Here is a 26,405-nt window from a genome sequence, read left to right as displayed (position 1 = left end):
CTGAGGTGAGAGGGCACTGAGCACAGTGAGTGGTTGAGACCAGCCTAGGCAACATAGCATGGCCTTGCCAAAAGAAAGGGGCGAGAGGAGGGAGAAGGGAGAGAAGACAGCATTTCTGTGACTGCTGGATCAATCAGGGGCCTTGGATCTTTCACTGGCTCTAAAAACCTTTCACCCAGGGTCTGTTTTCTCTTCATGCCTTTCCCCCTTTTCTTCTCTTTCCTTATCTTTTGGAAAAGGAAGCTCTGGGTGGGATGCTTTATGTATCTATTGGTTCGATGTAATCTTCATATCAGTGACATTGTTTGTCACATAGTTTCATTTCCTACAAGAAGTGGAACATAGCTCAGAGTGTAGCATGCACGAACGCCTGGGTTTCATCCCACAGAACCATATAAACTGGACATGGTGGCATAGGCTTATAATCTGAGTATTTGGAGGCTAGAGAGGCATTAGGATTTGAAGTTCGAGATCACACTTAGCTATGCACTGAACTGAAGACTAGCCTGGCATTACATTAGTGATGCGGGCAGTACCAGGGACTTAAGAATTGCCAGGCAAGGGGCCTGGGGATTTAGCTCAGTGGTAGAGCGCTTACCTAGGAAGTGCAAGGCCCTGGGTTCGGTCCCCAGCTCCGAAAAAAAGAACCAAAAAAAAAAAAAAAAAAAAAAAAAAAAAAGAAAGAAAAAAGAATTGCCAGGCAAGCACCCTACCATTATGATACATCTCCAGTCCAAACTGCCCCCGAGGCATTTGAGCTGTCAGCTGTGTAGCCTACCCTATGACACCATCCCTTTTACCATATTGGATGGGAGCCCTGGGCCCCTACCTTGTCACAGATATGTTCTTCCTTATCCTCTGACATTAGCCACAAGCCAGTTTCCTTTTTCTAATTAAGATTGACCACTGAATATGGTATTAAAATGCCAAGTGGGCAAGGGGCAGCCTGTTTCTAGTTTAATGGAGTCACTTTGAATCCCCTGGAGGAGGTATTCTTCCATTGAGAGGCAAAACTTCTGGACTATAAAAGCTCAAAGCTGCCTTATAGCTTGAACTAAGTGGCATGTAATTTACGGTGAGCAGCTCACAGCCTGTCGACTTGGAAACACATACTTAATGTGGTGGTCGAAGGCTCAAGTTGTGCTGTGTAGCCCTAGCTGTCTTAGAACTTGTTTTGTAGATCAGGCTGGTCTCAAACTCGGAGATCTGCCTTGCTTCTGGAGTGCTGTGCTTATAGGCACACCCCTAGAGTCTCATTTTCAGTCTGTTTCCTGGGGCCACTAACAGTGTTGTACTTATCAATCTAGATCCCAGTAAGAAACAGGTTAGTGTGAGGGGGGCTTATTAACAGGCATAGGGGATCTAGTGAGGGGGGCTTATTAACAGGCATAGGGGATCTAGTGAGGGGGGCTTATTAACAGGCATAGGGGGATCTAACAAGGAAGGAGCTGACAGAGAGGCAGTGATGTGACTTCAGTCTGAGATCTCTCGAGACAAAGAAGCTAGAGAGAATCCGACACAAAGGAGCTGAAGGAGCTAGAGGACTGTATTGTCTTCCATTTCTCTGAATCTCTGAGGGGTGGTGAGAGGGTTGGATATCCATGATAAAAAGTCTAGATGAAAACTGGAGATCTGATGCTCAGTCCACACAAGTCAATCTAAGGAGAAAGTGAGGAAGCACCTAGCTTGAGGGAGGATGGAAGTGTGGCTGTGGGAATCTACTCCTGCAGCATGGAGCCCTATACCGGCAGCAATCCAGTGGTTCTTAGGTGGAGGACGTGGGCCCACGCCTTCATAATGATAATGTAGTCACAGGGCCGTTTCTCAAGGTGGATTATTTGAGGTGTGACTTTTGCACATAAAAACCATACATGTTAGTGATTGCCTTCAATCCTGCTATCCTAAGGCAGCGCTTGTGTGATAATCCCACATCACTATACTCCCACGTCACGCCCAACAGGCCAAATCCAGCAAGATCAAGAGTTTTTGAGGGGAGGGAGTAGAGAGAAAGACGGAGAAGAGTGGACTTTTTGCCACAACCTCCAAAGCAGCTAAAGCCTAGGTCAGCATCTGTTTCTGCCCCTTCCCCCGATCAGTTGCTGGTGTGGTGGAACCGGCCCACTTCTGAAGCAGAGGCAAGATTAAGAGTGGACGGCCAGCCTGGGTTGCACGCAGACAACGCTTTCTCAAAGAAGCAAAGCACAACTGTCTGTCTACTTTGGGACTCATTTTTTCCCAATTCTACAATGCCCTGGACAACCATCTTTCAGCTGAGCCTGCCACTTAACTTTGTATACAATGTGGCTGTGCCACGCCTTCCAACACAGGTCACAACAGTGGTTTTCTACCCACCTGGAGGTTGTGACCCCTTTGGGTTAGAACGACCCTTTCACAGTGATTGTCTGAAGCCATAGGCAAACAAAGGTATTTACAACTTGAAACACTAGCAAAATTTCAGTTGTGAGGTAGCAACTAAAAGAATCTTATGGTTGGAAGTGTCACCACATGAGGAGCTGTATTACAGGGTCCCAGTATTAGGAAGGTTGAGAACCACAGGTTTACAATCAGTTTATGGGTATTCATAGAAGTGTGCTAAGACTAAATGCAGACTCTGATCTCAACCTAAAGACACTCCTGCCTTTCCCCTCCTCCACCCTTTTTCCATGAGCAGACTCTGTTGCATCTAAGCAGCTCCCTGGGGAAGGACTGGCAAGGTCCTTCTTTAAAGCATCTGTCTACTGATTTTTTTTCTTGTAGTTCTTTAAGATTTGGGAATATATACAGCTTTATACTTGACAATAATTCTGGGAGCTGATAGCTTAGAATGCCAACCAAACTTGGTTCTTCACCTCTGCTATGAAAACTCTGTGTGTGCAGCAGGCAATCTAAATGTAGGGTGGAAGACAGAATTCTTCAAGTTTATTCAACTAGGCTCAAGAACATACATACAAGACACTTGGAGTTCCAGTGGGCTTTTATTGAGATAAATTAACAAAAAGAAATAATCAAGATTTTACCAACCATCTTTTCTGAACCATGTATAAATTCCTTAAAGACTCAGGTCCATAGACATGTACATATACTGTAACACATCCCAACAAAAACAGACCCTCCCACTGGAACATTTGCCAATTAAACAGAAAGCCAATTTTCCCTTTCCCCAAATGTTTTCAAATTTTTAAGTTCCTACTGTTCAAAGTGGAACTGGTCCCTTGTGACTAGGGACATTAGAATTTTCTTATTTTTACTAAACAAAAAAATTGTAGTTTTTTTCTAATTGGTTTTGTTTCAAAAAAGGGAAGTGACTTTGTATTCTCCAGGCACCCCTCCCCAAGAACCACTGGTTAAAATACAGCAGCCTGCATCTCACTAACCCAGGCCCACCCTCCCTTGCCCTGCCCAGCTCTGTCCACTGGAGATTTAAATACACTTCTGTTGGAGTCTGTCAGCTGTGGAGGGGCAGCGTCCAGGCCAGGCGAGCTCCCTCTGACCTCATATCTGTTACAACCCTTGGACACTTAACTCTTTCCTCCAAAGATGAGTTTTTACATTAGAGAAGAAAATAGATTTGCTTTGGGAGTTTTAAAAAACTATCTTTATGAATATAAAGTAGAACTACAAACTCACCAAAGTCCACATAAATTCACCCAAAATCTGGCTTACTTCACCTCCCTTGAGGCCAATAATTTTGCCTGACAAAGATATTTGGCAAGAAAATCATTCCACAGTAACAATTTTAAAGATACACAGAAAGTTGAAAAAAAAAAGTATCCAATTAAAATAACATGGCTTAATTCCCACAAACTCATTCCATCTTTTTGTTACTCATCTAAAGGTCAGGAGTGTGGCTAAAGGCAGTTTCCCATGAGGCTATGAGCTTCCAAAGTGTTTCTAAATCCTTAGTGCAGACACCCTCCCTTTTGGGACACAGTACCCTCCCCTCCCACCCATATTAAAAAAAAAACAAAACAAAACAAAAAACAAACAAAAAAAACAACAAACAAATGATCAGAATGAGATGTTTTGTTTCCAACACTTTTCAAAGCTTTGTGCTGTGCTCTGCTCTAACTGAGCACAATGGTGTCCAACCACAAAGCAGGTGGCCAAGGAAAGATGCCCTCATCTCATTCTGAAAACGAGTTATGACAACCACCCACCCCACCCCACCATTTTGGGCCAACCAATTGTTATGATGCTGATACCCATTTGGAAATAATTTAGAATTACTTAGGTTTTCCTTTTCAGGGAAAACATTTTATGGTAAATGTATTCCATTTCTAAGAAAGTTTTTTCATGTTCAGAACATTAAGGGAGAGAAAAAAAACAGGCCCTGAGGCAGCAAGGTGTGTAACAGTCTGTGACTCATTACACAGCTTATGACCAGAGGCTAAAAGCATTGAGGTGGATATTAAAAATAGGACATAGTTTTTATCCAAATGAACTACTGGGAAAAAACAAAACATAACCATTACTTTAAAAATTACTGGAAAGAACCTGAAAGACAATTTCCAATAGTAGCAATATTCCTTATTAAGAGGGATTAAAAAGGAAAAAAAGAAAAAAAAAAAAAAAAAAAGATAACCAGGTTCTGACCTGGTCAGTAGGGCATCTTTCCATTAACAGCTCAAGCGAGCTAAGCACCACCCCCACTGCTGCCTCTCCAGACAGTGGGGTGCTCAGCTAGTCCAAGTGCCACAGCTCAGCAGACGCTGTACTTGAGAATACTCTCCACGTGGAGTCTGTGCTTTAAGAGGGACTCATAGGCATGTGGCACCTAGCAGAGCAGTCCAAGGTTGGCAAGAGACTGCACCTTGTTGACTCACCCACATGTCCTCTGGCGAGCTAGCACGTTTGTTTATACTCCGTTCCTGCTGCTGATCTACATGGAGATCCCTCTCATCTCGCCAAAGGCAGGAAGGAGGAGAACTGCATCGGTACAAGGGCAAGATCTGTTGGTCAAAGAATTTTTAAGACCCCATTCCCACCCTCCCTAAAAAAGTGACTTCCTTAATTTGGTTTCTGTTTTGTAACCAACACTGACTGGACTTGCCTTTTGGGGTTTTGTACCGTGCAGCTCCTGCTACAGCTGTTACAGTCAGGGTTATATCTGGTAAGGAGGCATCTTTAGGATTTTGATCCCCAAGGAATTTGGGACAGGTCACAAATAGTTTTGCTTTAGAACTAGGCACAGTCAAAAAGCAACTTGGAATAGCGGACTCCTTTATTCAGGTGAGTTAAGCATGGCAGCGTACACGTGACATACCTTGTCATAGGTTTAAGGTTTTCAAAGTGATGGAATATGAAAATCAGTTTTTTTTTTAAATTTTGTTTTTTGCTTTTTTTGTTCCCTAGATGCCTCCTGACCTAGTATACTGGGTTAAAAGGGAATTAAAAACATTTTTTTAAAAAAAAGTTCACTGGTTTTGATTCATCTCACTCCTTTTGCCTGGAGATCAGGCCAAACATCAAGCATGTTGGGAGGGGCACAATTTAAAGCAACACTACCCACCTAAAGCATCTGCCGGCAATTTACAATGCGAAAGAAAGGACAGACAGCAATTCTTGCTGCGGCAGGCACGAGAATGGTAAGCAGCTTTCTGCAGCATGGAGTTAACAGCTCTCAGGGGTCGCCCATTCCCGCAAACATGTACAAGTCAAGGTGGGCAGAGGGCTTTCGTTCACTCACACACTACAGGAGGTGACCGCAGATAACTAAGCTCCACGACCGCCAAGCCTGCTGAGGCTGTACTGGCTGGTCCAGTGAAGTACGAATCCATGTTCACACTCTCTGCTCTAAGACTGCACTCCGTACACTTCTCATACTCCAAGGAAGATTAATCTTTGTTCCCCTTTGAGGAACTTGGGAAGTTCCTCAAACGTTTAGGACAGGAGAGCCAAACCACAGAGCTTCTCGAAGCCCTCAGGGACCACAGACTTCTGAAGCTTCCTTGCTGTCTGCTAAGACCGCTGCATGCACATTACAAGAGTAGTGTGGTGGCGCACAGGCGCCCTGGGCTTCTGGGCCCTTTTCCAACACAGGCCCTGCAGAGGTCTACTTCCTATAGTTAGAGGCCAAAGCACTTTTTAGAATTTAGTGTTGCAGAAAACTGAGCCCCTCTCATCTTTAGCTGCTCCCATAATCACTCTAATCCCTTAATCCCAGCAACCTTCATCCAAAAAAAATAATATATATATGTATGTATATATATATATTTATATATATATATATATGAACCCAGAAAAAAACTTATTTACAAAGTTTATACAAGTATACACATACAATTTTCTATGGGTCGCGCTTTGCCACAGAGGAAAGAGGGTCAAGGCTCCGACAAGTCTTTGCACCCAGTGCCTTACTGCTCATGGAAGCGTGTGAGCCAGGTTAGTGTTCCGCCGTAGAGCACAGAGGCTTGTCATATGGCTCCTGCAGTGAGAGGCTGCTCTTTCCTTTGGGAGCGACGATGGTGCGTCTACTCAGCCCAGAAGAAAATTTTACTTGGTATTGTTTTTTTTTTTTAAATACATGTATTTACAGTGTGGATGGACTGCAGTTGTGAATCAACTCCTCCATATAAAGAAAAGGAAAATGGCGCTACCATCACTAGTCCACCTTCCGGCCCTGGGCATGAGTACTGGTAGAACAGGAAGCAAGACTTCAACTTGAAACCAAATGAAGAGGCAAAGAAATAAAAAAGAAAAGAAAATAGAACGTGACTTTGTTGATTCCTCGGGCTGTGGTAAAAGATGATATTCTTAATGGTCTCGTAGCGTAAGGCACTTTGCACAAATAAGTAGTAAGCTCTTCAGGCTTAAAAACGGATGAGTAACCAGGGAGAAGTTGAAATGCAGTAGAGTCGGCTATCGGAGAACTGTAGACAGGTGCGTGTCCACCAAGATTCTTCTCTTTTTAGGGTTTCTCCCTTTCTTTTTCCTCCTTCCTTGTCCCCTTTCCCCAGAAAACATTTTTAAAAACCAGCAGTTAGTGCAACGAAACGTTCAGTCAGCACACAGTGCAAACAAGGGAACAAAAAAGGTCCATTTCTTCTTTTCAGTTTTTCTTCACCAGTTAAAAAAAAGAAAGATGTCTGAGCTCTTATATAACTCTTCATAGTTCCAAAATAAAGATGAAAAACCCACAAGGAGAAGAGCACCCCCCGCCCCAAAAATGATGCGTCACAGATCCAAGGAGCCTTCTGTAGTTTGTCAAAGCCTACGGACGAAGTTTAGAAATTTAAAATTAGTATCCATGAAAGCACTATAAAGAAGGACACGTTTCCCAAACCTCACACCAGACTCTCCCTGCACTTTCTCCTGAAACTGATCTACTAGTTACAGGAAAGGCTTCACTTGATGTGACAGCTCGCATATGTAAGTCTAGCACATGGAGGCGAAGAAAAAGGGATCACGATCAGTCTGTTTTGGTCAAGCTAGGGATTCAGCCTGGCTCAGAAAAATCAACTTAACCATGACAGTTTCCCACATACCCCAGGAGAGAAAGATCTTCAAGTTCTGAGTGCCGGCAGAGGCCAAGTGGGCACATGAATGGTAGGTTTTTCAAGGCCATCCTAGCAGAACAACAGTTTGAAGGCACCTCAGCTGCCTGAGCCTCTCTCAAAAACAAATGCATAAAGGTGAAGTGAAAAGGTAGCACAGAAGCCTCTTGTGCTCTGAACAATAGGGCTATGTGGTCCTGAATGACTCCAGATCCCAATTCAAAGTCTCCACAGAATGCTGAGACTACAGGATCTCGCTCACAGTGCACAGGGCTTGGAAATCATCCTCTGAAACTACAGTAAAAGACATGGCATTTACTGCAGGTCTGGAGACTTAGTGGAGCATGAAGCTTGGCCTTGGGTTAAATCCCTAGCATTGGTAGCGGAAACTTGGAATTAAAGCAGCTCTCAAGGTATTTCTAAGGAAAATTCCAAAGAGCAGATACTGCCCACTATCGAACCTAACTAGAGCCACAGGTGAGATGTGGAGAGGGCACATGAGAAGCTAGAGGGGCATCATCCTTCATTCTGTCATTTTAGATGAGAATTTATATGATATATCTTGATAGAAGGGGAATTGTAAAAACAGGTATTTTTAAATGTGTTACATATTTGACAAGGTATTTACCTACTTTATTAATGAACTCATTCCCCCCCCCCAAAAAAGTATTTTTTTTTTTTTCGGAACCCAGGGCCTTGCGCTTCCTAGGTAAGCGCTCTACCACTGAGCTAAATCCCCAGCCCCAAAAGAAGTATTTTTAAACCAAGACTGCCAATGCCATTTTGACTTTCATCAGTCTGAGAGTCCAAATCTGTGTTGTATGTGACTCACACAATGCTCAGGAAGTGGTCTACAGAGCAGTGCATGCCTGTAACAACACGCTTGCCTTACCAAGAGAATATTCTTAGTTTTCAATCATATTTGTGACACTGGGTGTAAGCTACTGCTAGAACAAGAGGTTTGAGAAGAGAACGTTCTTTCCTTCCTTAAGCTGAAGGTTCTGCTCCACTCGCTGGGCACTTACGTGCTTGTTAAGGTTTCTCATCTTCTGCAGGCTCACTGTGGTATTCTGCCACATACAGGCTCTTGTCAATGTTGCTTGGGATGGGTTTGATCTCTGTCCCCAGCTGCTCCTCAATACTCTTCAGGTTGAAGCGATCATCATATGTGATCAAGTTGATGGCTAAGCCAAGATGACCAAAGCGACCTAAAGAAAAATGTATTTAATAAGTTTAAAACTTGCTGAAGAATTGAAGAAGTGGTAAATAAAATGAGTCAAAGTGAGAGCAACATGTAGGTACTACTCTGTAATATGCTACAACACATAGCAGTAACACATTCATTCGGTGCCATTCTGAATGGCACAAACAAGACTGAACAAATCAGAAACAAAACAACTGAAGGTCTTTCCCTTGGCACATCGACTGTACTGAACAGGTAACAGACTTCTGGGCCACCACTCCCTAAACAATACAGTGTAACGACCACTTACAAAATCAGACTGTACTGTACAAGGTACTGCAAACAAGTTGCTATGTGTGAGATACACACCAGTTATAAGCTAACACCACATGTTTTAAAAAGACTAAGGTACCCAGACTTCGATGTTGGCAAGGGTTCTGGAACCCATTTCTTTTTTTTTTTTTTTTTTTTTTTTTTGGTTCTTTTTTTTTTTCGGAGCTGGGGACCAAACCCAGGGCCTTGCACTTCCTAGGCAAGCGCTCTGCCACTGAGCCAAATCCCCAACCCCCGGAAACCCATTTCACATGACAAACTGGATGCTCATTTGCATCTGCTAGGACACACACACTGAACAGTACATGCACACGCCACAGCATCTGATCAATCCAGTTCTCCTGGATTTTACAAGTGCCTGACGTGGGTGCTGGACATCAAACAGAGTGCTACAGGCTCTTTGATAGCAAATCCATGTCTTCAACCCCCTAGCCCCAACTATAATCACGATCCTCCTGCCTCAATCTCTCAAGCACAGGGATTACAGGATACGTGCCACCATTTCCAGCTTACTTTTGTACACACTCCTCTCCCCAAAATTAGGTCTCAATCACGTTTTGACTTGCCTCAAAATCAGTTTGTGAACCGATTCTCTTAACACACAGATGTACACATGTCACCTGCCTCTTCTTCCCAAGTGTACCCCATCCACATCCAGCCAGCCTACGTTTAAAAACATTTAAGGTTCTCTCTTGTTACTTTAAGTACCAGGATTGGATTCAGGTGCTCTATCTGGCTTAACTTTTTAATAAGTGACACAAGGACTTGGCAGACCAAGGCAGGTACATTTTTTTTTTCGTTCTTTTTTTCGGAGCTGGGGACCGAACCCAGGGCCTTGCACTTCCTAGGCAAGCGCTCTACCACTGAGCTAAATCCCCAACCCCCAAGGCAGGTACATTTTAAGTTCCAGTATAGCCTGGGCTATTTTTTTATGTAGCCAGACTCTGTTTTTAAATATAAATGATTTATTAATAAAGAATTACTTAGTTTTAAATATCAAACAAATTGCTGTGGCTTCACTGCTCTCATAGCTGTTATACTTTACTTCACAAAGGAAAATTAGTGATTATGTTTCTTATCAAGCAATGTCATCCCCACTCTTACTCACCTGACCTTCCAATCCGATGAAGATAGGTCTCTGCCAGCTTTGGGAAGTCAAAGTTTATTACCACATTCACAGCTTGTATATCAATACCTCGGGTAAACAGATCTTAAAAAAAAAAAAAAAAGTAATCATTTTCATTATTGAAAGATAATTCACAAATTATGCTTTTAGAAGTCTTTCATCCATGTATGGTAAATAATTTACAACTCATCTGAAGTAAACTAATAGGCAAAATACCTCAAACTCATTCATGACACTGACTTCTTTTTTTGAGATGAGGTCTCTGGTGGTCCAAGCTAGTCTTGGTTCTTTTTTTTTTTTTTTTTTTTTTTTTTTTTCGGAGCTGGGGACCGAACCCAGGGCCTTGCGCTTCCTAGGTAAGCGCTCTACCACTGAGCTAAATCCCCAGCCCCTCCAAGCTAGTCTTAAAGTCATGTTCTTCTGTCAGACTCCCAATGTTAGATTACAAGCACACACTGCCATATATGCTAGACCTTTATGGACTATTTTTAACCTAAGTCTTCAAAGTTCATCTTTTTTCTCCATATCTCAAACTTACCCAGTCCATAAAGCCAATCAATACACCATCTCTCCTGAAACTACTTGACAACTATTACTTTATAGTCTAATAACCACCAGAATAATAATAATAAACAAATATTTTACATCACTCCCTTGTCAACCAAGCTCAGCTATTTTAATACAGGCTTCATAGTTGTGGCTGGCCTTCTCGCTAGCAGAGCAGGTGGGTCTTGAACCTAAGCGGCCTTCCTGCTTCTACTCCAGTGCACCTGGCACCAACTGGTTTTTTGTTATTGCTGTTTTTTTTTTTTTTTATATTTTATTCTTAATGCTCATTCATTTGTACTCCATTTTAAGGCTGTTGCTATGCAAATTTTGTTTTAATACTGACTTTCTAATTAGTTATCATTCCTTGAAGGAGAAGTGGCATTTCTTTACTCATTACTTTGCTTTGAGACAAGGACTCAATCTGTAGCACAGGCTAGCCTCAAACTGTGTCAGTCACCTGAACACGTAGGATTTTATATACCAAAGATATTTATACATTCCACACATACATTAAGAATACTGATTGAGTGCAGTACATAAAACCCTAACCCTAGGCAATCCTAAGATTCCAGCATCAAGTTAACTTGGCATATTGGAAGACCCACAAACTCCTGGTCTCAGGAGTGAAACCAGGTCATCCTGAGCTTCATGCTGACCTTCAGGCTATCCTGGGTTACATGAGACCCTGACTCAATAAATAAATAAAATGAATTAATCAGTGTAGTAATATGTGTCACTGTACAAGAACCATAACTACTATCAATGTCTTTTTCTTTTAATGTAACGATTAAATTCATAGCTCCTCAGCCCCAACTTTCTACTAAAAGTGGAAAAATGGACAGAGGCAGGTGCCTGATAGCAGAATCGTGTCAATTTTCTTATGAATATGCAATCTAACAACTTTACTTTCAACAGTAAGCTTTTCTTTTTTTAAAGATTTATTATATATGAGTACACTGTAGCTGTCTTCAGACACACCAGAAGAGGGCACCAGATCTCATTACAGATGATTGTGAGCCACCATGTGGTTGCTGGGAATTGAACTCAGGACCTCTGGAAAAGCAGTTAGTGCTCTTACCACTGAGCCATCTGTCCAGTCCCAGTAAGCTATTTTATAGGTTTCCCAAATGTAGGAAAAAATATAATATACATCTATACACAGCCAAATATTTTAATACAACTTAAAACAGTTAACCACGCAACAACATAGCTAACTCCATAAAACCTGCAAAGGCTACACCAGTTGGCTCGACTACATGAGTATCACAGGTCCCAGCTCTACATGAAGAACAACAGCTGTCAACAGCTGCTGAGAAGAGAAGCACTTTTCTTCAGAGCTGAGTCCCCAATCCTAACTGGTTGATCCTAAACGCACACTTTTATACAGGCTTACTAAGCCAAAAAGACTGTCTGCATGTGTGCACATCCATGTACAAGAAAACTCAGCAGTAAGTAGACGACGAGGTCATGAATAAGAGGGGAGGGTACAAGCAGGAAAGTAATGATACAAATACAATATATTTATAAATGAAATTCTCAAATTCCGAACTGAAGAAGAAAAAACACTCTGTGTGTGCATCTACGGCATATGATTATAATGTACAAGTGTTTTTTGTATCAGCTATTTAATTTTCAACAAGTAAACAGTGTCTGTGCGCGCGCATGTGCTTGTGTGCGCGTGCGTGGAGTACTTGGTGCCTAATCTCAAAACTCTCGGATTCTTGCTGGACATGGTGGTACAGACCTATAACCCCAGCACTCAGGAAGCCAAGGTGCAAAGATGTGAGTCAGAGAACAGCCTAGGCAACATCATGAGATTGTTTCAAAAACGACTTAACAAAATAAAACAAAACTAAAAAGCTCTAGCAATTTAGTGTATTTTCTACTTACTAGAATGTAAGTAGGTAAGAAAACTAGAAGCATGCAAGTTATTTTTAAAGTCACTTCCCAATTACTAGGAATAACCAAATTTAATGTCTGGTAGCAGTAAAAAGCGTTTTATTTATGTGCATTTTCACAAAACTCCCATCAAGTATTTTAAAATAGGTGGCTGCTGCTCAGAGTCCAGCCTTCGGCACCCACACCAACAGGCCCGGGACAGCCTTACAATTCCAGCTCCAGGGATACAATGCCCTCTCTTCTGGCCTCTGCAGGTAGCTGTTGTGCATGTGTGGTAGATACTCATAGACACAAACACAGAGAAATCTTTAAAAAAATAAGTATGTATATAATTGAGCTAGGTGTGGTAGTACACACCTTTAATTTCAGCACTTATGAGGCAAAGGCAAGGTAATAACAGAAGTGAGTTTAAGACCAGTCAGTCTGGTCTAGATATACAGTTTCCAGGCCAGTAAGAACTACATAGTAATATCCTGTGTCAAAAATAAATAAATAAATAAATAAATAAATAAATAAATAAATAAATAAATAAATAAATAAAACAAAACTAGCCAACTTCTGAACCAAAACCTTTAAAATAAAATTTTAGGTCTGGATGGCTCAGTGGTTAAGAGCACTGACTGCTCTTCCAGAGGTCCTGAGTTCAATTCCCAGCAACAAAATGGTGGCTCACAACCATTGGTAAAGGGATTTGGAGTCCTCTTCTGGTGTGTCTGAAATTCTATCACAATGATTATACAGGCACGTGACTATGTGAAAATTCATATAATGAAGACACACATTCACCAATCCATACATTACAGCTAAACTCCAAGTCCTTCTACTTCCTCAAATGACTCTTCTCCTCCTCCTCCTCATACTAACAGTAAGATTAAATGCCACATGTAAAGCTAGGAAGGCACATTCTATTAGTTTTATCTGAGCTTGATTTGTGCCTCCCCCTCCCTACCTGGGTTTATTTTTCTGTAGTAATGGAATAACCAAAAATTAGAAAATCTTGGTCTAAGGTATAGACTAGTTTGATTCTGGGAAAAAACAAAAGACACAACTTCTAAAATGCAGTTTTTAGTAAAGTTTATTTTGTGTCTGCTCACTCTTGTATGTAAAACTGTTGAGAAAGCACATAAATGCAGAGCCTATTTTAAAGCCACATGTGCAGCATAAGCATCAGGATGAACCCAATGTCAGAATCAAGTCACACCCATTCTCAACTTAGGAACTAAACGGCATGCATTCTTGTCTTCAAAAGCTTTCAAAGTGGCAGCAGGGTGTAAGGAGCTGTTACAGGCTTCACTACATGACAGAAAAAATCCAGCCAATAAAGAAAATACCAGGTCTAAGAAATACACAAACACTTACCAGTGCAAACAAGATTGCGGCATAAGCCATTTCGGAAATCATGAAAGACACGATTTCTATGTTCCTGAGGGAAAGGAGGGGTGATACAAACTTTTGAGTAAAATTTATAGACAACTCAAAATTTTCATCATGGTTTCTCCTCCCCAATCAGTTCTTCAATCCCTAACTTGTTTATATTCATAGCAGTCAAAAGCTGTACCACTCACAATGTCTGTATGATACACTTTATTCCACCATGCAAGCACTGTCTCATTTTGTATCATCATATGAAGGACAGGCATAATAAGACATGCTGAGATCACAGTCATGTACATGACAAATATTGTCATATTTATTCTACTTTATTATTCTAATGAACTTTCTACCATATCTAATGTATAAACTGTATCATAGCCCGCATACACATACAATCTGGTGCTGTCTATGATTTTAGGTATCTGATATGGGATCTTGGAACTCTCCTTTGTAAGAAGGAGTTACTGTATATTAAAATCTAGAGCAATGCTTTCTGTAAAAAAGGTATGCATTGGTATTCTCCAATAAAGGAGAGAAACAAAACTTTAAACTGTATTTGTTTTTATCTAATTTAAGTGGCTACATGGAGCTATCAAATAGTTATTGCACTACACAGAACAAATCCAGAAATTATCTGAGAAAGAATGTCTCTTCCTGTATCCTTCCCTTCCCACAGGATTTCATGCCACTGAGGCTGATTTCAGTATGTAACAGAGAATGACTGAATTTTTTTCTCTCTAGGTGCTAGGACTTCAGGCACAGACCAAGAGATCTGACATTTCTGTACTGCTTTTCTAGGCTGTTGGTTTAAGCAAAGGGTTCTTTGTCTACTAATGAACAGTCCATTCATTTGTTCTTTTCCTGGAACCAGGGATTGCAACGCAGGACCTTGCTCTACCACTGATGCAACAGTATCTACCCTCAGACAGCAGTTTACTCTCTCACACACAAGGCATTTATGGAACATTATAACAAAAGAAAATATAAGAAATACTTAGGAAAGGATTTTTTAAAATTAAATCTATGTATGCAAGTTCTAGAAATTATACTGACCTGCCTCATTTTAGCATGGATATAGAAGCAAGAGTAACCCAGCTGAGAAATCTTCTTGGCCAGTAACTCAACTCTCTGAGAAGAGTTGCAGAAAATGATCGACTGGTTTATCTGAAGCTGAGCACAAAAGAGAAATATGAGAAAGCAAAAATATTTGCTTTGTCAATCATGAAAATATTTAGCCAAAACTTCCAGATGAAATTTGGTTTCACTGCAGAAGAGTGTCTCATAAGGGCCACCTAACTGCCAGAGACAACACAGCAATGTCCTACAGTGCCACTGCTAACACTGTGTTGGCAAGCGAGAACCTGCTTCAAGGCTGGAGAGATGGCACAGCACACACTGCTCTTGAAGAGGACTCCAGTTCAGTTCAGTTCACAGCGTGGGTCTCGCTACTGCCTAGAATTCTACTTTGGGGGCTCTAACACCCCTTTCTGGATGCCTCCAGAAGCTGTACTCATGTGTATACAACCCCACCACCACCACCATATACACAGACTCATTAAAATAAAGAAAACAAGTAAGTTAAAAAGAATCATTGTTTCTAGGGAAAATACAAAGTTAAGTACTTGTGAGCCTCTGGTCACATTTTATAAATAGGTAAACATGTAAATTTGAGTTTTCTTTTTTTTAAACATGTCTTATTTAATATATCTGTAGTCCTAAACCAATATAACCCATGCCCACAAAAAGCTTATCCAATACATATTTCCCTGTATAGAACACAGCAGTCTTCTTGTGCTTAAGCACACAGGTTAGGAGTACAGCAACTGTGTGGGGGTCATTTTGGAATGAAATGATGAACAGCACCAAAATTTGAAAAATGGTGGTTCAGGGGTTGGGGATTTAGCTCAGTGGTAGAGCGCTTGCCTAGGAAGCGCAAGGCCCTGGGTTCGGTCCCCAGCTCCAAAAAATAGAACCAAAAAAAGAAAAAAAGAAAAAAGAAAAATGGTGGTTCAAAGACTGCAAAATGAATGCTTATTTATAGCATTTGTAGCTAAAACAAGAAGGCAGAATGTCCTCTTCTTGGACCTTAGCTGGGATCAATTTATTTTTCTGCCACAATGCACATGTCTACAAAACGACCAAAACACTTTCAGTACTAATTCGGGGGTCACAGAATTAGTACTTACAAATCAGGATGAATTATAATTACTGTAAGTTATCTAACAATAAAAGTAAAGCACCTGTGTCAATCAGTTTCAACTTTAAGCCAACCAAAGACACCTTTTACGAAACAATAAAACTGCTTACAGTGAATATAAAGGGGAAAATGATGTCGCTGTCTAACTTGCTAGGAATTAATGAAAGACAGGATCAGCACAAAAAGCCGACTACTCACCCTGGAGAAGAGTGTATTGAGGCAGTGCACTTTTTGGCGCTCCGTTACATATGCGTAGTACTGGGTCACCCCTTTCAGAGTTAGCTCCTCCATCAGGTTTATCTCGTAGGGTTTTTGCAGATGGGAATTCTGGAGTGGGGGTGGGAGAAGAGTCTTTTAAGTCAAGACTAGGCTCTCTTTTAAATCGAACGACTTTCAGGCATGCTAAGGCAGGAGTTCCATCCCTGAGCTCTCATTTCTTGCCCTACATTTATACTTTTTTGTCTCTTGCTCTAAGGGCTGCATCTATTTTCAAAAACAAGAATTCATAAAATAAACACATTATCCTAAACTGCTACACCTCAGATTCAAATGTAGCTCACACAGATGGGCTATAACCAACTTATGATGGGATATGTCACCTTGGCACAAACAGTTAAAAAATAAATAAAATCACGGGCTCAGTGGTTAAGAGCACTGACTGCTCTTCCAGAGGTCCTAAGTTCAATTCCCAGCAACTACATGGTGGTTCAGTCATCTGTAATGGGGTCTGCCACCCTCTTCTGCTGTGTCTGAGGACAGCTACAGTGTACTAATACACATAAAATAAATAAATCTTTTTTTTTCCCTTTTTTTCGGAGCTGGGGACCGAACCCAGGGCCTTGAGGTTGCTAAGCAAGCGCTCTACCACTGAGCTAAATCCCCAACCCCATAAATAAATCTTAAAAAAAAAAAAAAAAATCTCATTTTGAAACAGGGTCTCATGGCTAGCCAGTACTACACATAGAAACTGTCTCCAAAAAAGAGAAAAATAGACCAACCAACAGACGAACAGATAGATGGTGTGGAACTCATATAAACCAGGCTAGCCTCAGAACAATAGCGATCCAGTTAATTAAAAAAAGAAAAAGAGTGCACATACAAACTTTTAACCCGAGTACTCGAGAGGCAGAATCAGGAGACCTCTGTGAGTTTGAAGCTAACCTACTGGTCAGGGCTACAGAGTGAAACCCTGCCTCAAAAATAAAACAACAACATAATAATAAATCCACAAATCTTCACTGATCATATTTAAAAAACAAACAAAACCAAAACCCTGAAATAACAAAGCACATCTACTCTGATAATAGCATGACAGGTAAAAATAACATGACATAGTACCATGATAACACTAATTCCAAGTAGTGATTTAATACTTACCATAAACTTTTGTACACTAAGAGGGAAAGTAGCGGAATATAGTAAAATCTGCCTATTTTTAGGTAGTGTGAGAATAATATCCTCCATTATCTGCACAAAGTCCTGTGACAACAACTTATCTGCCTGTAATACAAAGAAAAGGTACTTTAAAAAGACATTACAAGTTTTGGACAGCACTATAAACAAAAGGCAAAGCACAACCTACACAGGCTGTCCCTGGCTATGAAGGTTAAGACTCTAATATACACAATGTCCGAGGTTACCGAGACAGAGCCTAAGCAGTGCAGAAGGGGAAGGGCCTGAGCTGAGAGAGAAGTGACAATCTGAGAGCCTGGGCTATATTGTGAATCTGTCTTAAAACAGAGGAGGTTATAATCCCTAAAGAAAAAAGATATAGAACTGTCAAAATCTATATTGGTCAAAAACATGGTTTTGAACTGGATGTGGTTGGCATAAACCTTGCTCTCAGGAGGCAGCAGAAACAGGACAGTAAATTCAAGGCCATTTGGCCTGAAATGCTTTATTAATTAGCTGTACTAACTACATAGCTGTTCACTCAACTATGAACAACCCTCACAACAACATCCCAAGATACCTGTATTTAACAGACTAAAAATCACGTTATGTATTTAGTGTGACATAATATCTAGTGTTATCCCTCATTAGTCAAAGGCTGGAAACTAGTTATCTAAAACAAAACAGGACGGGAAGTAGCCGCACACCGAAGCACCAATGCTGCCAGGCTAACTGTACACAGCACTGCTACATCCCAGACACACATGAGTAGTTTTTGTTCATTTTTAAGGCAGAGTCTCACTGTGTAGTTCTGATTGGCCTGAAACTTGCAGCTCTCAAACTCAAGACAGACATCTGACTCTACATCCCAGGTAAAACATTTGGCTTCAGATCAGTAATTTTTTAAAAGGCATTGATACTAGGTTATAAACTAAAGAAGTAACAAATTTCATAAAAAACACAAAGAACCAACCAATATTAGGAAGCAAATGCAAAACAAAGGGTTAAGAGAGATCCCTTACAAGCTTTTAAAATGTAACACTAAGTAGAAAGATTTAAACTGAGCTTGGCTTGGTTATTTGTTATCATACATATCCAGTTCAAGGTTTGCTTTATTCAGTGAAAATTATAAGCAAAGCTAGAGGAGTACTGAAGAGTCCTTTCAAATGAACAAACATTACCTCATCCAATACTATCATCTGGACATGATCAACCTTTGCTACTCCTTTCTTGATAAGATCCAGGATTCTGCCAGGGGTAGCAATCACCACATGCACTAAAAAGATTCCCAGAGAAAAAAAAACTTCAGAAAACATATACATTCTTGTTAATTTAATCTAGGATAAAGAAACACATTAATTTTATAAGACGTATTTAGTATCATAAATACTGTTTATAGAGACCCAAATTAATACAAAAAGGCACAAAGATGAACTGTGGGCCGTGTATTTCTGTCTCTTCTCACAAGAGCTCCACAATACTTGTCTCGTCTCTTCAGTGAGTGGGCCAGCTTCCCAAACCACAAACTCCAACTGAGGGACTCACAACTCCCATCTTACAGCCATCTGCAAGAAGTAACAGCCAGAACGCAGGGGAGACGTGTGTTCAATCTGGGCCAGGCTGCTCAGACTGGTTTTTTTCTTTTTTTTCAGAGCTGGGGACCCAACCCAGGCCTAGCAAGCGCTCTACCACTGAGCTAAATCCCCAACCCCACAGACTGTTTTAAGGGGGAAAAAAAGACTGATCACTAAAAACAAAATTGTGCAAGTTAAAAAATAGAGCTCAGGGGCTGGAGAGATGGCTCAGTGGTTAAGGGCACTGACTGTTCTTCCAGAGGTCCTGAGTTCAATCCCCAGCAACCACATGGTGGCTCATAACCATCTGTAATGAGATTGGATGCCCTCTTCTGGTGTGTCTGAAGACAGCTACAGTGTATTTATATATAATAAATAAATACATCTTTAAAAACAAAAAACAAAACAAAACCATATTTTAGTGCCAGACAGTGGTAGCACATGCTTTTTATCCCAGCACTTGGGAGGCAGAGGCAGGTTCCCAAAGCCAGCCTGGTTCACAAAGCAAATTCTAAGACAGCCAGGGCTACTCAGAGAAACCCAGTCTCAAAAAACAAAACAAACAAAACAGACCAAAGTTTTAATTATTTCCTAAAAGGGAACCCTTGGAGACTGGAGAAAAGACTTAATGGTTAAGAGCTCATCTCGTAGGGGCTGGGGATTTAGCTCAGTGGTAGAGCGCTTACCTAGGAAGCGCAAGGCCCTGGGTTAGGTCCCCAGCTCCGGAAAAAAAAAAAAAAAAAGAGCTCATCTCGTGCTGCTCCTGCAGAGAATTCAAGTTCAATCCCCAGCACCTACGTTGTGGTGCACAGCTGCCTATAACTCTAGCCTCAGGGGATCCACACCCTCACCCAGGCACTTGCACACAGGTGTGCATAACCACATACCCCACCTCTACATAATTACAAATAAGTCTGAAAAAGAAATAAGGAGGCATCTGTAGCTACAATCAGACAGCCTTGTGGCCTTAATAATCTCCTACCTGTATCGTCAAGCCTCATTATGTCATCCCGTAAATTGGTTCCTCCAGTGGTCGCCATCACTTTGGCCCCTCCCATGTGTTTGCTGACCTGGATGCAAATTTGACTGACCTGTAGAGCAAGTTCTCTAGTGGGAACAATCACCATTGCTAAAAAATATCAAAGAACAAAGGAGTGAGGGAAGAGAGAACATGCTATCTTTTAGAAGTTCAAGAAGCTATAAAAACAGTTTCACTGAGGCAGTTCACCTAACACACGGGCATAACAGACATAACACACCAGTCTTAAAGGATGCATGTGCTTGACAGAAGGGTCACTACTCTCTCAGAGTCACTAAATACTAAGCAGTCAACGCGTGCTGCTTAGGTTCTATGCTCATCAATGAGAGGAGAGAGATTTATAAATGGAAAACTGGAAAATTTAAGAAAAACTTTAGAGGCAAAACCTTAATTGTATGAACTGACTCCAGATACAACTATAGAACTTTGCTTCTTTTCTACTCTCTAAGCTGTTAATTTTTCCCCCAACTCTAGCTGTGGCTTACATGGGGGCCAGGCCCTTGCCAGTGACAGGCCGCTTCCCCATAGTCCTGATTTACTCTGCCTCTGGAGTTCTCCTGGTAGGCTCGGCTGACCAAGACATTTACTACACAGAGGAGGAACTCTGAGCTCTTAAAATTTGATAAACTCAAGGGTTTACAGACAGAAGCATTTACTGTTTCTACAAAGAGCTCTGCTTACACAGTTCCCACAAGGGAATTCAGGTGCATAGGCTGGAGGTAAGCAGTGACTCATTTAGCCTCTCATCAGTTTGGCTTTAAAGAAAGCTTACTTTGCTTATCTCACACGAACCCTTTTTCAACTGTTTTATCAATCATAAAAAAAAAGTACTCTGAAGTTGAGAAATTCCCTTTAAAAGCTGGGGAAAAATTTTTTAAACAATTAAGCCAAATATAGCAAGAAGACAGTAGATTAAATGAATTCTGACCAAGATTAAAACCTACAAAGCTCCAAGTACAGACAGTCTTCCCTGCAGCCCCTCCCCTCTATTCAGCTAACCTTGAATATTGTCCTTCTTCAGGTCCAGCCGTTCAAGTAAGGGGATGAGGTAGGCACCGCTTTTGCCTGTTCCATTTTTTGCTCTAGCTAAGATATCCCTACCAGATAAAGCAATGGGAATGCTCTCCTCCTAAAAGACAAGGTGATGCAAAACTACATGTAAATACAATGTTACCAGATTCTTTTCCAAGTTACACCGAAGAATACCACCCACCTTGGTACTCCTTTGAAGTGTAGTATGTATGTATCTTGCATGAATGGCAAAGACCCAAGTGGATTAGCAGGACCAGTAAGCATTAATACCATTTTGAACTAAAAGTTTGTTAAAACTGTTAACAGAAAAACATTAGCTGAATAGCAGCGTAACAGAAAAGTTAGTGAGCTGGGTGTTGGTGTGGTGATACACATCTTTAACCAGGTAAATTAGAGTTCAAGGCCAGCCTGGTCTTGGTAGCCAGGACTACTAGAGAAAAGACCCTGCCTCAAATAAATAAAAGTGCATGTACTAGAGAAAAGAATCTCAAAGGGTTAAACAGTCCTCAAACAAAGACATTTTTGTTAGAAATAGAAAATGGCCACATAGTAAATAGAGCATGCCTGCAATCCTAGTAGGCATGCGCAGGAGCTCAACACCAGCTTGATGAATATAAGAGCTTGTCTTAAAAACAGGAAAAGTGGGGGCTGGAGAGATGGCTCAGCGGTTAAGAGCACTGTCTGCTCTTCCAGAGGTCCTGAGTTCAATTCCCAGCAACCACATGGTGGCTCACAACCATCTATAATCATGTCTGGTGCCCTCTTCTGGCCTGCAGGCGCATACACGCAGGCAGAAAGCTGTATGATGTATATAAATAAAACATAATAAATAAATGTTTAAAAAAAAAAAAAAAAACAGGAAAAGTGGTACTAACTCCAAGGAAAGGGTCTATAGCATATGCTATTTTCTCTTTTTTAATAATAATAATTACAATTATTATTATTATTTTATTTATTCATTTTACATTCTACTTACTAAGTCCCTCCCCTTTCCCCTTCTTCTGAGTGGGGTGGGAGTTTCCTTGGGTATCCTCCACCCTGGCATATCAAATCTCTGTGAGGCTAGGTGCATCCTCTCCCACTGAAGCCAGACATAGAAGCCCAACTACAGAACATATCCCACATACAGGCCACAGCTTTTGGGACAGTCCCCGCTCCAGTTGTTCAGAACCAACATGAAGACCAAGCTGCACATCAACTACATATGTGCAGGGAGGCCTAGGCTCAGCTGTGTATACTCTTTGGCTGGTGGTTCAGATTCTGAGGAGCCCAAGGGTCCAGGTTACATGACAGCACATGTTATTCAGACTGGTAAAGTCAACCATGCCACATGAAAGATGTGTACACTGCTGGAGGCATATGTCACTGACTGAGTGTATGCGTGCTTAGCCATTTGTAAGGCCTTTGGTTTAATGCCCAGTACAAAAAACAAAACAAAATACCAAAAATCCAAGAGAAAAAAGAAGTAGATGAGCTTTCTCTTACACAAAATAGAAATATAGAAGTAAGCTGAAAACATTTCTCTCTGGGACCTAGTTGGTACTTATTTTTCATTACACCAACTTCCAAAGTCTTTATCAACAAACCTCTCTGTTCCACTGAAGACAGGATCTGTCACATCACTGAAAGTAACATTTCATTTTCACTTTTTTTTTTAATTTTCACTTTTAAGCTTAGTTTATCATGTGTGTTTTCAATAACCGTAACATCATTATCTGGGACACAGTAAAAAATTGAAGACTGAGTAAACATAAAGAAATTAAAAGGGAAATAGGCACAAGTAAGACAGACATACACTGTTAAGCTACAAAATCCTACAAATAACCTGTTTACAAACCAGTCACTTGATAATGAGCTCTTAGTTTTATAAGACAAAGTGTTTGGAAAGGGTTCATATAAAAAATAAACTTTAAAAAAGATATTTATGTACGCATCTTCTTCATCCATACGTGTGTCTGTCTGTGTGTGTCTGTCTCTGTCTCTCTGAATAAAGGAGGAACCAGAGAGGTTGTCAGAGTCCCTGGAAGTGAGTTAAAGGCAATTGTGAGTCACTGAGGTGTGGGTGTTGGGAACGAACTCAGGCCCACTGCAAGTAGCATGTGCTGTTAACCATGAACCATCTCTCTTCAGCCCCATAAAAATCAAGGTTTTTAGAATTCTGAAAAGAAATCAAACCTTTATAATTTCCTACTTTAAAGCAAACATCAAGTAATAAGATCAATGTTCCACTACTCCCAAATGTGACAGTACAGGCCAGTTAACTACGCAAACCACCATCTTATCCTAAGACTTCCTACAATGGCTCAACATCAGTGCACTTCAGAAACAAACAGTTTTGGTCATGAAGCTCGAGGAAAGATAAATTTAATAGTACTAGAGGAGCAAATGCTACTAGTTTTCACCATTACTAAACATATTTAGTCATAGAACCAGCCCTTCAAGTTTGGGAGAAACTTACCCCAGCCCCCTGCCCCCACAAAAGCTTCTTATTCATCTCAAAAACTAAAAATAATGGGAAGCATTCAGTGCTTTCTGGTTTGCTCTGCCATATGGCTTCTGCCAGTCTGAGCCCAGGCTGGTCTCAAACGCTTAGGAACCCTCTTGTCTCAGCTCCGTGTACTAAGTTTACCAGCCTGAGCTGCCAAGCTAAGTGAAATACTTCAAAGACAATTTTTCTTAAAAATAAATAAATAAATAAATAAATAAATAAATAAATAATTATTTTATGTGATTACATTGTCACTGTATTCAGACACACCAGACGAGGGGATCAGATCCCATTACAGATGACTGTGAACCACCATGTAGTTGCTGGGAATTGAACTCAAGACCTCTGGAAGAGCAGTCAGTGCTCTTACCCGCTGTGTATACTGTTTCAGAGCCTTTAGCCTTCCCTGACCCCTAACCAATTCCTAAAGTCAGGGTATACAGCAGATAAAGAACTTGCTTTAAACTGAGAAGGCTCAGACTGGCAGGTACAAGCACTCAATAGGAGCACTTGCTGCACAAGCCTGCTGACTGTCCCCGCATCCCATGGAGACCGAGAAAGCTGTGCTCGGATCTACACACGGGCAGGCAGGTGGACACACAACCACCAGACCTTCTGCCCCCACATTTTAAAAAGTTCAGGAAAGTCAAAGAATTTCAAGCCTGCTCATCAGTGTTTCTACAGCTCCAAATTCAACAAATCATCTTTGAATAAAAGGCCAACTATAACAATGTGCTAATTATACCCAATACATACATCTCAATTGAAAATAATCATCTGTATATGACTTTTGGTAGAAGGAGGGACAGAGCAAAGGAGGACTCTAAAATTCTAATCTTCCTTGTCTCCATTTCCCAAATGCCAGGATTGCTGTTTATCTGGTGCTAGATATCAAACCCAGAGCTTCAAGTATGCTAAGCAGGCACCCTACTAGGTCACACTACAGGACCTTCCTTTAAAACACACACACACACACACACACACACACACACACACACACACACACACACACACACACACACACGTGCTCTTGAAATTTTTTTTTTTAAAGCTCAAGGACAATTTTGTTTAAAAGAAAAACCCCTAGAGTAGGTCAGCTGTGAACCTCAGTAACTGCTGGGAGGGGAGAAGAAAAAAGGCCTCGGAATTTATAAGGCTGATACACAGGACAAACAACCACATGATGAATAGGGAGGCTTCAGAGAAAGCACTAGCAAGCCTAAAATGTTGGGGAAGTCCAAAATTTAAGGAAAGCATGTCTGGGAAAGATATAAAAAATTAATGAAAATGTGAATTCCAGGCCAGCCTGGACTCAGTGTAAGACCTCAACTTAAGAAAGAGAGGCTGGAGGTAACAGTTCAGCAGTTAAGGACACTGGCTACCCTTCCAGAGGACTGGGGTTTGATTTCCAGGCACCCACATGGCAGCTTATGACTCCAGATCTAGTTACTGTGGATCTGGCATCTTCACAGACATACATGCAGGCAAAACACCAATGCACATAGAATAATTCTCAAAAAATAAACCAATCTTTAAAAAAAAAAAAGGGAGGGGAAAGAGGAAAGAGAAGATGGTATTCATTTCCAACCTACTATAAGAAACATATCTAAACTTATAACGACAACAGTAAAGAAATACTAGACTTAAAGACAGGACCTAATTCTTTTAGCCTTATTTTAACCACGATTACCTAGAATAACTCACTAGAGGATTCAGAATGTGTAATTATTGAGTATAAGCTACTCAGATAAGGAGAGTGTGATTAGTACAGTGTCTAATACGAGCAAGCAGGAGGACCTGAGTCTGAACCCCCAAAACCCACATAAAAGCTAAGCCAGGCACGACAGTCTGTATTTGTAATCTCAGAACTCCATGGTGAGATGGGTGTGGAGTCAAAGAATCCTCACGGTCCAGCTAGCCTAGCATACACAGCAATTAAAGAGATGAGGAAGGCAACAGGAGAGAGATTCCCTGTTTTAAAGTAAAAGGCAAGGACTGACACCCAAAACTGTCCTCTGATTCTCATATAAACAACACGCAAAGAGTTGACACCTCACGGGGCTGGCTGCTCTTCCAGAGGTCCTGAGTTCAATTCCTAGCACCCACATGGTGGTTCACAACCATTTGTAATAGGATCTGATCTGCCCTCTTCTGTTGTGTCTTAAGACAGCTACAGTATGTTCATATATATAAAATAAATAATTCTAAAAAAAAAAAAAGTTGCCACCTCACAATCAGAATCCAAAGTTAGTACAATGGTAACCAGAGAGAAACAGATTCCCAGGCCTTCCCTCCCATGGAATATATGCTCCCTTTAGAATGAAGTCACTCTATTGGACACAGGGTTTGCAGTGAGTACCCATTACAGATGGCTACATCTCTGAAGAGATGTACAGGCACAATCTGTTGTCTATCTAGTTCTAAGTTGTCACTGTAAAACCTCTTTTGAGAAAACAATTTCATATGTCTCATTCTCCAATAAGCTGACCACCAAATCACAACTAAATGTCATCTTCAAAAGTTGTTCAGGGGCTAGGGAAATAGCTCATTTGGTACTGTACTTGCTTCAATACCACCAGGACCTAGCACCCAGGAAAAAAAGCCAGGCATGACAGCAGGCATATGAAATCCCAACCTTAGGGAAGCAAAGACAAACAGCCCTGAGATTCACTAACAAACCAGTCTAGGCTACTTAGTGCCTCATAAATGGTAACACTTGAGGTTCT

General features: G+C 41.0%; 1 protein-coding gene across 7 annotated transcripts in view; it reads right to left on the bottom strand.

Moving 5' to 3' along the window:
- Nucleotides 1-2,956: 2,956 nt before the first annotated feature.
- Ddx6 (DEAD-box helicase 6) overlaps nt 2,957-26,405 on the bottom strand; it is a 36,878-nt gene continuing 13,429 nt past the window's right edge. For 6 of the 7 annotated variants that reach the window (XM_006242954.4, XM_006242951.4, XM_006242950.3 and 3 more), the window contains exons 5-14: nt 21,159-21,288; nt 20,103-20,249; nt 18,728-18,822; nt 17,532-17,654; nt 16,353-16,481; nt 15,011-15,127; nt 13,943-14,006; nt 10,118-10,219; nt 8,519-8,701; nt 2,957-7,210 (exon numbers count right to left, since the gene is read on the bottom strand). In XM_006242954.4, the coding sequence (XP_006243016.1) occupies nt 8,526-8,701; nt 10,118-10,219; nt 13,943-14,006; nt 15,011-15,127; nt 16,353-16,481; nt 17,532-17,654; nt 18,728-18,822; nt 20,103-20,249; nt 21,159-21,288 (1,083 nt within the window). In that variant the 3' untranslated portion in view covers nt 2,957-7,210; nt 8,519-8,525. The remainder of the gene's footprint in view (nt 7,211-8,518; nt 8,702-10,117; nt 10,220-13,942; nt 14,007-15,010; nt 15,128-16,352; nt 16,482-17,531; nt 17,655-18,727; nt 18,823-20,102; nt 20,250-21,158; nt 21,289-26,405) is intronic. The other variant, NM_001109292.1, reaches the window with a different exon arrangement.

Source organism: Rattus norvegicus, chromosome 8 (assembly GCF_036323735.1).
Source record: "Rattus norvegicus strain BN/NHsdMcwi chromosome 8, GRCr8, whole genome shotgun sequence".
NCBI classification, from domain to species: domain Eukaryota; kingdom Metazoa; phylum Chordata; class Mammalia; order Rodentia; family Muridae; genus Rattus; species Rattus norvegicus.
This window is presented reverse-complemented; position numbering and strand designations above follow the sequence as displayed.